The following is a 12,462-nucleotide window of genomic DNA, read 5'->3' on the forward strand; positions in this document are numbered from 1 at the left end:
TATGAAAATACCCCTGTATAATGGCTTCTCCTCTGCTGCTGTGCAATTCGGGTAGCATTCAACTCGCCATGTATGTAAGCCCCAGCGTGTCCACCCTGTATAATGACTTCCTTGAGTCGCGAGAAAATGAGAAATTCATTATACAAATATCTGTAAGATTCCCATAAGATATTGGAAGTCAAATAAAAATTAAAAATGTCAATCTACTACATTTTTTACAATAAAAATTATTCCAGGGCATTATATAAATAAGACATCTTGTCCAATTAACCATCTTGTGGAAAGAGTTATTAATAATACTTCCAACCACTACGGAAAGTCTGACGATACACCAAAGTTTATAAAAAAAGTGCAAGAACAATATTTTAATGAATCAATTGATTCTCTTCCCAAAGAGAAGGTATTTGAATTTTAATTTTTTTAAAGTTTCTTGAATTAATCCTATGTGGAAATCTTCCCAGCTTGGCCAATCTGACAACCTAGCGATAACCAGGTCCCAAATAGACAGTTTAGTTAACAACATGTTAAATCATTTAACATATTATTTTAATTATATGAATGAGTAGATAAATTACTACCCAAATCCTGAAACTTTTCCAATTGCTCCATAATTACTTATTGATTATATTTTGTTTGAAACTTTAAAGTAAATTAATTTGTTAAATAAATATTGTTTTGTCTCATCCTTAAAAAGAACTTTTGGCTTTAAATTCTTGTTCAGACTAAAACTTTTCTTTTGTCATTGAAATTAGTTTATAACATATTTGACATATTATTTTTTTTATACCTGAAATAAAAATAATTAAACTGTTTTTGAATTAGATGTAAGCGCTAAATTAAAATCGACAATTTTGTAATTCTGTAATTTTGAAAAGCCCGCCTCTATTGTTTAACTCATGCAGCTGCGCGAGACACAGCGCCACATGCGGGCGACGCCATGCTTCCGATTCTCGTATATTTCCGCACTTCGCATGCGTCGCCGTTGGCGCGCTTATTTAAAATGATTAAATGAACTGAGCAAGAAAATTGTTTGCAACAAGTAATAAGTATAAAATTATTGAAACTACTTCTTGGAGCGCAAAATAGACCTATAAAGTAAAGAGGAACATATTTGATTGATTTTACTGCTTGGAAACAAATAATAAATTTTAAATTTAAATAAAGCAGTACCTTTTTTCGCAAATATGAATTTAAAATAATTTCTTATATCTTTCTGCACTTTACAATTATTATTTGTTGGAAAGAATTGAAACCAAAAACAAAAGAAAATTAATTATGATAAAGAATTGCGCTAACAGCTACCAATCATTATGTAGTTTCCTTCGCCAAATTTCTGCGCAGGAACCGTCAAGATTACCTTAACAGGTTCGTGTGCAGGTTTGTATTCAGGAACATATCCACGGTCCTCCGAGTTCCTGTGCAAGAATTTTCAGCTGGGAAAGTTTTTAAATAATAACGAAATGGAAAATTTAAAAAATGAGAATAAATCCTTATCACTTGTTACTACCTTTTTTATGAATTGAATAATTTTACCCTTTTTTTCTTAATTTGGCATAAAGAGGGCTGTATAACTGAATCCCAGCTAATTACCCCAATCTTTTTATTTATTGGACTGACCGTTACTACTCAGACAGTACCCCTGTACGGCAGTGATTGGGCTGTCCAGTTTCTGGACCAACTGTTAACTGGGTATTTGTTTGGGGCCCAGTCTAGCCTCAACCCACTTTTCCACATGGGGAGGTCTGTAAGTGGTACTTCAATGCTAATGATTTCCTTTCTTCTAGATTCTTCATAATTACACGACCTTCGTAGGAGACAGTGGATTTTATTATCCACAATTGATTTTAATAGAAAAGATGGAAAAATTTTCAAAAAGTCCTTTTTACTTCTACTCCTTTGGCTACTTGAGCTTAAATATGAGTAAAATTTTTTCAAAGTTTGATATAAAAGATCCTCTTGGGGTGGCTCATGCTGAAGATCTCTCCTATCTTTTTCCCAAAGAAAACTTAAAAGAAATATCGAAAAATGATGAGAAAATCCTGAAGTTAATGATAGATTTATGGACGTCATTCGCAATAAATGGGTAAATTCAGTACTAAATGATATAAATATTTATAAATATATCGTTCTGATTAAAATAAAATTCATATTTAAAGAATAAATATTTATAGGATTTATTTATTTGTTTAGAAAACCAACTTCTGATCAGTTGGATGACCCGAATCTCTGGCTGCCTTATGCAAAAAACAGAAGCTTCCTTCAAATTGGAAACATGTTAAATAATACTGATCCAGCTGTAACACTTGAACAAAATTACTTTACGCCTCGAATGGAATTTTGGAAAAAACAATTTCCTGTGCTATAGAAACTATAACTATCAAAATGAAGATGTTTTTTGGTTTTGGCCTTTGGTCGTAAAATGGAAAGTTTTTGAAATGAAGAAGTCCTTATTTCTTAACGGAAACGTCGATGCATTTTACTATGAAATCATCTTCTCATCAGGACGATAACGAATATGGAAGAGTCACATTCAAACAGATGTGACGTCACCAAGGTATACAACTGAGCACCAATGAGACCACTTTAGCCGCCATGTTACTTTTCAAAATGTTGACCAATCAGGTTTCACGGCTGCCGCGGCTTTCTACTTGACAGCGAATTCCCAAAAGAAGAAATATTAGTAGGTAACAATTCTTTTGGAGCTGAATGTTATACTAGGGAGGATAAAGATTCTAATAAAATTTGTATTCCTTCATCGTAAAACACAAAAACACGTCGACAATGGGCAGACAATTCCAATTATTTTCTTCGTAATTATTATTAATTATTATAATAATAAGTATTATTATAATTATTATTATAATTATAATAATAAAATTTATTATATTATTATATTATAATTCTTTAGGCGCGGCAGGACAGGGAAGAGATCGAAGCTTATAAAAATTTGAATTCATTCAAACGTTTCTGATATCACAAAAGAAAATATACTAGGGTAGCAGGACGTTCAGTGAACGTAAAGATGGCTCAAATACTTTGGGCTTTTACACACATACAAATGATGGCACAGGTCACACCCTCTTTTGAACCCTAAACTGCCCGAAAACCAGTTCTTTCACTTGACTAGGCTCCCTGAAAATAACACTACGCTCTCTTTTATGGCATGTGCCGTAGCCCACTCCCCCTTTTTTCTAGCAAACTTTTCTATGTCATCTTGGCCTGGCCCAGGTGTTGTTTCTCTCTTATGGAATTCTAATTGTTTGAACCCCTTGAAATAGCGCATCCCAGTGGGCACAAGGTTCGGCGACGTCGGTACGACATCGTTACGACATCTTTACGACAACTTTACGACATCCTATGTCCATGTCGTTAAGGTGTCTTTACGATATGTTAAATAAGTCGTATGATCTGACGATGTCTTTACGATATCTCGAAGACACCGAAGTGACATGGACATATGTTAGGATATCGTAAAGCTGTCGTAAAGATGTCGTAACGATGTCGTAAAGACGTCGCCAAATTTTGTGCCCACTGGTATGTTATTCAGCGTTTTTTCTATTTCGCCTTTTTTTCTGGTTCGAAAAAGATGTTTTATGAAAACATCCATTTTATGAGGGGAATTTGTAATGATTCCAGAATTCAGATTTAGAGGCTCCTCGATTGAGCGCGGAGAATTTCGAAATCTTAATCAAATTAACGATTTTGATTATCTATCCAATTTCTAGTTTTGAGAATCCTCTCTTCTTTTCACTCAAAGAAAGAGCACAATTGAAAAATTCCAAGGATCACAAAAACAGAGTTTTTAAGGGAGCGGAAATCATGATTAGAAAATTACGGGGTAGAAGTTTATGTGTGGGTTAAGTCAAAAGAGTCGAGTTGCACGTTTATCAAGGGCTTGGTCTGCAAGCCATATGAAAGCAATAAAATTAAACGAAAAGCGCCGCTTTCCGAAAAGAATTTATAGCTCAAACCAGAAAACACGCTTTAGCTAGACTTCAGAATTTATGAGCACTTTCAATTCTCAAGCAAGCCTTTTTTGGAGGGGACGGGTCAGTTTACGAAAGGGATCATAAAATCGAAGGGACAAGAGACTACTCCGCCGCATCTGAAATTTAATCCCTAAAGTATTGGAAAATGAAGCAGTTTTATTGTCAAGGATTCTGGAGGCCTGGGGCGATGGTGTGCGGCAACCCGTGTGGCACAAAATGTGGCACCAAATGTGACAAAAGGACTCAAAAATGCGCAGGTAGGTTAGAATACAAGAGTTTTGGAAAATGTAATCAAAATCAGGCATATCGAATATCCCAACATTTAAATGTTTTAATTATCAGATTTAAAAAAATAGTAAAAGATAGCACAGATTAATTATAAGCAGCGACGAGATTTAGATTTCTGGCAATGTTGCTTAAAAACCTAGCATAGATTTACATTTTACATTTAGTTAGGAGGATAGTAGAACTCAGGATAGGAGGCAGTCTATCGAGCACCATCGAAACGAGCACTTTTAAAATGAAAACCGAATATCCGAACAATTTTGAATCCTAATTCAGATTCCTTGGAAAATAATTTCAAATTTCAGGGCGACGCGAGGTGGACTTTAGTCCCTTCCAATAGAACCCTGCCTTAACAGTTGCAGAAAACTACCCAGTGGGCACAAAATTTAGCGACGTCTTAACGACATCGTTACGACATCTTTGCGACAACTTTACGACATCCTATGTCCATGTCGTTTCGGTGTCTCTGCGATATCGTAGAGACATCGTCAGATCATACGACTTATTTACCATATCGTAAAGACACCTTAACGACATGGACATAGGATGTCGTAAAGTTGTCGTTACGATCTTGCAACGATGTCGTAAAGACGTCGCCAAACTGTGTGCTCACTGGGTAGGAGGATATCGTTGATTTGAAGTTCATTGTTTAAATTTTCCCGCTTATTAAACTTAAGCAGGACAGACAATTTTCACATATTGAAGATTAGCCTACAGTAACAGAAGTAGAAATAATGTAGTCGATTCCTACTATACCACATAGTACTATATTCCTACTATACTACAACGATATAGTTAATTCCTACTATCATACATTGCTACCATGATGGAGGTTACCACTTTTCATATGAAGGATATTTAAAAGTGTTTAAGTATCCGAAACTAATTCAAAATAACAAAAGAATGAATAACAAATCCACAAATTAGGCAAAAAATGCCTGAAATATAAGTTAGCTAATTATAAATTGACTGAGTTATAAAGTAAATAAACTTTTAAATGATCATAAAAATTTCCTATTGCTGAAATTTAAAATTGCTTAAAATAATTAATGCGTCATTAATTAATGATAAATATAATTATTTTCCCTATTTATATTGTCGTAAATAGCTTACAAAGCAATAATCGGTGAATTTCAGTTTCGAATATTTTTTTAATTCAGCATTTTATTTTTTGTTAATTTAAAATCTTGTAGTTATTTAAAATTTGCGAAATTTTATGATTCATTAATAATATGCATTTTCGGTCATTTTTTTGTTTGCATTTTTTCTATGGTACTACCTGGTTTTATAGAACAAAGTTACGACTAGCATTTTGCATGATGTTGACAAATTTGTATAAGTTTGAGCTCAAAGAACTCTTCCAAAAAAGTGGTGATAAAGTTTGTTTGAGAGTTTTTTAAATAAGTTTTATGTAATTAAGTTACATTCTTATTAATTATTTTGACGTTTTTATAAAAATGACTAAATTTTTAAAAAATTATATCAAAGCCACATGATTGTGGTCTGCTCCAAAAATTTAGGTTAGAAACTAAAGAGATTGGTAGGGTTCATAGTTCACTGAAATTTCTGGAAAGTTTTAAAAATGTCATAGTATATCATCCTGAGATATCATTCTGAGGGGTACTTTTGCGGCAAACCTGCAGATCGAAAGTACAAGGTCATTCATGTATTTTACATGGACGATCTTAAAATCTATGCTAAAAACAAAGAGGTACGTCGATAGAAGCGCTAAACGACACCTTTGCGCTGGAGAGACTTATACGTACCTGGACGTGCCACAGAGCAGCATCCAGGATGTGATTTTTGTTCGATCTGATTTTTCACCATTGCTTGATATTTCTTGAAGGCTTCTGAATGCTTATCTTTACGCATAAGAAATGTTACAGCATACCACCGTGAGACATCATCAACTAATGCTGCGAAATATTTTGCCTTACCTATGAACATCGTGCGCATTGGTCCGCACAAGTCCGTGTGCACCATGTAAAGCAACTCCATTTTTCGTGGAGAGCTCTTGGGAAAGGCTTTTGTATAAGCTTCCATATTGCACACTTTTCACATATTCCGAGTTTTTCTTTTTTACTGAATTTGTTTCTTTAAGCTTTCATTGAATTCTTGACATCCTTTTTGTTAAGATCCCCTAGCTTTTGATGCCATAATTCCAATTTTCGAGAATTACCACTTTCAGATACAACACTCGCAAGTTCCGACTTTTTGTGTAAATAATACACCCGTTGATTCCATCCGCGGACAGTTTTTCTAGTCCGTTTTCGTCACGGTTGTTACGAATCCTTTACCGTCCTCTCTAGTGGTTGCACAATTGACTAAGTTCAAGTTTTTGTTCTCGAGAAATTAAATAAACAATAATGCAATCACATCGGCGGCGCTCTTTGACAGATGATTTTTTTGCTTTGTGTCCGCCTTTGATTCATTAGAAGATTTCTTCTCTTTTCTTTTTGAAAAAATTGCACTCATTTGCAGCTGAAAAATTCTTTAACTGCAATTGCCGATCTCTTGGTAAGGAAAAAACGCATGATATTGGTAAAGTTGCTATTTTCCTTTGGCATTACATAACAGTAGCAGCTAATAAAGATAATCACAATGAAACTATTAAAAACATGCTTTGCAACGATATTCTTCATAATAGTATAAAAACTAGGCCTACGTTAACAAGAGAATATTATTAAATGAAGAAATTTACCTGCCTGATATGAAATTAATTCGATCAACATTCTAAATCTATATATATATAAAAACCCCGTGTCACAATGTTTGTCACCACTACACTCTGAAACTGCTTAACCGATCTTGCTTAAATTTTCTACACTGCGTGTAATTTGGCCCAACTTAAAGGATAAAATACTTTTTATCTCGTTCAATTACCTAAATTTTTTTTTATTGCAAATTAATTGTTTTTTTTTGTGTACTCCATAATTTTCTAACAGATGTTGGTGTAAGTTAGATTGTGAACCGACACTTTAACATTGCACGTTATCTAGGTTTGGCAAAGAGCCAATATATGACGCCAAGTTTAGTATAATATAAAATCAACATAGTATAACTGAGCCATATTTCTCGAAAGATACTTTATTTTATGTCATATTATATATGTGATTAAACAAACTTTGGCTTTAAAACCCAGTGAGCACAAAATTTGGCGACGACTTGAAGACATCGTTACGACATATTTGCGACAACTTTACGACATCCTATTTTCATGTCGTTTCGGTGTCTTTGCGATATCGTAAAGACATCGTCAGATCATACGACTTACTTACGATATCGTAAAGACACCTTAACGACATGGACATAGGATGTCGTAAAGTTGTCGTAACGATATCGTCACGATGTCGTAAAGATGTCGCCAAACTGTGTGCCCACTGGGAAATGTACATACCCTTACAGCTTGATCTAAGATTCCGGCTAAACAGATTTTGGCAGAATCAACGTTATCTTTGCTAATGATTTTTATTTCCATACTGACGAAATGTCAAAAAGTTAGTCATATGAAGAATTCCGTATATAGACCCAGTGAACACAAAATTTGGCGACGTCTTTACGACATCGACGATCTGACGATGTCTTTATGATGTATAAAGACACCGAAACGACACGGACATAGGATGTCGTAAAAATGTCGTAAAGACGTCGTAACGCTGTCGTAAAGACGTCGCCAAATTTTGTGCTCGCTGGGATATATTGAAATGAACTCTGTATAGGTTGGAAAATATTATTGAGTCAGGAATTATTGATTATTTGAAATAAAAAATGATAATTTATTTCATCCCTTTTCGACGCCTAGGAAGCGGGGCTAAAGCTATGCTTTTTGCTCCCTAGGGAGTGGAAAGTGACATCAGAGATAAATAATGAAAATCATACATCTATGAGCTCGCATTTTAAGATAATCAGAATTTTAAGATAATTACTATAAATGACCGAAAATTGCCATAAATTTTCAAAAATTTGTAGATATTTTTAATTTGAAACTTGGGCTATTCAAGGTAAGTAATATTACCAGCAATATTACCATAAATTACCAAAAATCTCTAGAAATTTATTAAAATGTTTAAAATTGATTTTTCGGTAATTGATGGTAATTTACCATATCAATCTGTGAAACTAACATAAATGACCAAAAATTGCCATAAATTTCCAGAAGTTTGTAGATATCTTTAAATTGAATTTTCGGTCATTTTTCATAAGTTACTTATATTTTACAGGAATGTAATTCATCATATATTTTTTAATAGTGTAATTGTGATGATTTACAACTGAAAATTCTTCAGTGTTAGCAACTTTCAATTTAAAATTCGTAAATTTGGAATATTTAAAATTCAAGATTATTATCATTATTATTATTATTATTATTATTATTATTATTATTATTATTATCATTAATTCTTTTGTTTTTTTAATCTGATCTTTAATGTAGCTCTTGGTCAAATTATAATTTTATGGAAAAAATTATTTTTAATACAAAAAAAGATTTTATTTTGTAACTTTCTCTGCTTATTTAATTTAAGGTTCCATGAATATAATTTTCCAGATTTTTCAAAAACTATCAAAAAGATTTTTCAAGAGTTTAGATATGTCGAAAATTTATTAGGAATCTTTTTATCTTACAGAATGTTATGGTTTAAAAAATATTTTTGACTTTCTAACGCTTGGAAAAAATGTCTAAATGCTTTATTAATTTTTCTCCATAGTTTTATTAAAATTTCCGGAAATCTTTTGTAATGTCTAAAAATCTTTTTGAATATTCGCTTAAAATTAATTTTCCAAATAAAGTGTCGATTTGAATTTTCTCAGGAATCTTAAGAAAATTTGTATATTATCTTGAAACTTTTTTAAATCTTTAAAAAAAAGTTCAATATTTTATTTTGAAATTTTCAAACATCTACATTTCATTTAACGTTTTTAAAAATCTTTTCAAATTTTAAATAAGTTTTGAAATTTTTTCGAAACTTGTCAGTAACTTTTAAAAATATTAAAATTTTGTGTAAAATTTTGAAAAAAAAATTTAATTTAGGAAATAATGGTTCTAACATTTTTACTGATGGACTACGGTGTCGTAATTGATTTCGCCCCTCACATGTAATGAGGCGGTTGAGGGTTCAAACCCAGATAGAAGTGAATTTTTTTAAACTGAAACTTTTAAAAATAAAACTTGATTTTTAACCTAAAAATGAATATTAAAATATAAAACATAAATTGCGACTCTTTTGTAAGAAATAAATAATCGAAAATGACAATATTTTCCAAAATTTTGCATTGTCAACTAACAAAAATTAAATTTTAAGCTAAAAAATTCATTTTCAATACAGAAGGAGAAATTTTCTACCATAAATTTGAATTTTTTACAAAAATGCGAATATTCAAGCAGTTTAATTACAGAAAAAAAAACAATTTTTACCAAAATAATACAATCTTCAAACAAAATGATTAATTTTTAATCAGCAACGATAAACTATAAACCAAATAGTTGAATTATCAACTAATATAGATATTTTTAACCAAAAATGGAATCGTCAAATTTTCAATATAAAAAATTAAATTTTTACAAAAACTATTGAATTTCTAAGCAGGTAAATTAAAAAAAAAGTAGGCGCATTTTTAACTAAATAGTTAAATCCTAAACCAAAAATATGAATGTTGAAGAAACAAGATTAATTTTCTAACGGAAAAGATGTAATTTCAACAAAATACATGAATTTTTTGTCAAAATATCAGTTTTTCAACTTAAGAAAAATCAATTTGCAATCAAACATGGAATACCTGAATTTTCATATAAAAAAATTAATTTTTTACTACAAAAAAGAGACATTTTCAACAAAAAATTGAATTTTTTAACCAAAAAAGTGAATTTAAAAAAATATTTGATAGCGAAATAGTTTATATTATTTCAACCAAATAGTTCTACTTTCAAACGAAAGAGATGAAATTTTTAACGAAACAGTTTAATTTTCAAGAAAGAAGATGAACTTCCAACAAAATACATAAATTTTAAACAAAATTCTTAAATTTTGAAGCCGATTTGTCTACAAAATAGTTTAATTTTTAACCCGAAAATATTTTTTTAAATTAAATTATCTATCCGCAACTAGAAGAAAATTTTTAAATAGTTGTATTTTTAATAAAATGATTAAATATTTTAATAAAATATTAAAGCCTACACGAAAGAAATGAATGTTTTACAAAGTAATTTTACTTTCTACTAAGCAGTTGAAAATTTGAATTTTTTACTTCCTTAACTGAAGAATTTTTTTGGTTTAAAATTCCACTATTTTCTTAAAAACTTGTCTTTTTTGTTTGAAAATTCATCTCTTTTTGTGGTAAAGAAATCTTTTGGGTTAAAAAATGTAACTGTCTGACTAAAAAGTAATAACTTTTTTGACAATTTGACTATTTTGTTTGAAGATTTAATTTTATATTTGCAAATTAATTTTTTCAATTGAAAATTTAATTATTTAGCTACAATTCCATGTATTTTCACAATTTATTTTCTTTAGTAAAAAACTAATCCTTCTGGTTAAAAATATAACTGTTTGATTAAAAATTTATGTATTTTGTTAAAAATTCTTCTATTTTGGTAGGAAATCAATGTTTCCTTTCTGAAAATGCAACAGTTTTGTTGAAAATTAACGAGCTTTAGCAGTTTAGTATTCAAGCCCAGTTGACACACAGTTTGACAAAGCCTTCACGGCATCGTTACGAGATCGTTACGACAACTTTACGACATCCTATGTCCATGTCGTTAAGGTGTCTTTACGATATCATTAATAAGTCGTATGATCTGACGATGTCTTTGCGATATCGCAAAGTCACCGAAACGACATGGACATATGATGTCGTAAAGTTGTCGCGAAGACGTTGTAACGATGTCGTAAAGACGTCGCCAAATTTTTTGCCTACTGGGAGGATGTTGATGAACTAATTATTGTTAGTTTTACTTAAAAATATGTATGGGTTAAAATATGAATTATCAGTTTTTTAAATTTAATTTTCTGGGTTGAAGATCCATCTTTCATTTGTAAATTAATCTCTTTAAATGGAAATAAAAATACTTTGTATAAAATTAGTTTTTTTTTCAATTTAATTTTTAAACTGAAAATTTAAACGTTTAATTGAAAATTCAAGTTTCGGTTTGAAAATTAAGTTTTTTCATCAATAATGTATATTTTTTAATGAAGATTTGTCTTTTTTGGTAGCTAATCAATCTCCTTGGTTGAAAATTCATTTTTTTCTGAAAATCAAATCTTTGACTGAACCTAAAATTATTTTCTTAAAAATTCACTGCCTGGGCTAAAGAATTAGAATTCTAGTAAAAAATTAATCTTTTCGGTTCCAAATTTAATTTTTGGATTAAAAATTTAATTTTTTTATTGAAAACTTATATTTTTGAATTGAAAATTCATATTTTCGGACTAAAAAAGAAAACTGTATTATAGAAAATTTGTCTTTCTGGATTAAAAATTTAGCTACTTGGTAGAAAATTTAACTGTTTTATAGAAAATTCGTTTCTTTTTAATTAAAAATTGATTTTTTTAAGTGACAATTTAACTATTTTATTTTTTTAAAATGATTTTTCGTAATTTGAACATTTAACTATGTCGTACAAAATTTATCTTATTTTTTTTTAATTGGTCCTTTGGTAAAAAATTAATTTTGTTGATTGAAAATTTACTATTTAGTTAAAAATGCAAGCATTTTGTTGAGAATTCGTCTTTTTAGTAAAAAATTAATCTTTTTGTTTAAAAATGTATTATTTTTTATTAAAATCCAATCTATGTTAGTTAAAAATTTATCACTTTAGTTAAAAAAAATACTTGGTTGAAAATTCGTTTTTTCTGTTTGCTTCAAAATTAATTTTTTTTAACTGAAAAATCAAATGTTTCATTGAAAATTCAACTTGTGGGTTGGAAATTAACTTTTTCTATTTAAAATGTATATTCTCAGATTAAAAATTGATTTTTTTCAATCACAATTTAACTATTTCGTTTTTGTTTGAAAATTATTCTTCTTGTTTGAAAATTTATTTTTTGTACGAAAACCATCTCTTTGATTGAAATTTAAATTACTTTCTGAAAAAACAAACAAGTTAAATTTGTTTCCTGAAAATTTATAATTTGGCATTTTAAATTAATAGTTTCGCAATGAAAAGTAAGTTTTATTTTATTTGGTAGAAAAT

The 12,462-nt window shown here is 30.1% G+C and overlaps 1 protein-coding gene across 1 annotated transcript in view; it reads left to right on the forward strand.

Moving 5' to 3' along the window:
* The window catches only part of LOC117180247 (esterase E4-like), a 15,553-nt gene extending 12,782 nt beyond the window's left edge, over nt 1-2,771 (forward strand). Inside the window, exons 5-7 of the mRNA XM_033372639.1 lie at nt 237-400; nt 1,785-2,083; nt 2,191-2,771. Coding sequence (XP_033228530.1) covers nt 237-400; nt 1,785-2,083; nt 2,191-2,365 — 638 coding nt within the window. The 3' untranslated portion in view covers nt 2,366-2,771. The remainder of the gene's footprint in view (nt 1-236; nt 401-1,784; nt 2,084-2,190) is intronic.
* The last annotated feature ends 9,691 nt before the right edge of the window (nt 2,772-12,462 follow it).

Source organism: Belonocnema kinseyi, chromosome 9 (assembly GCF_010883055.1).
Source record: "Belonocnema kinseyi isolate 2016_QV_RU_SX_M_011 chromosome 9, B_treatae_v1, whole genome shotgun sequence".
Lineage (NCBI taxonomy): Eukaryota > Metazoa > Arthropoda > Insecta > Hymenoptera > Cynipidae > Belonocnema > Belonocnema kinseyi.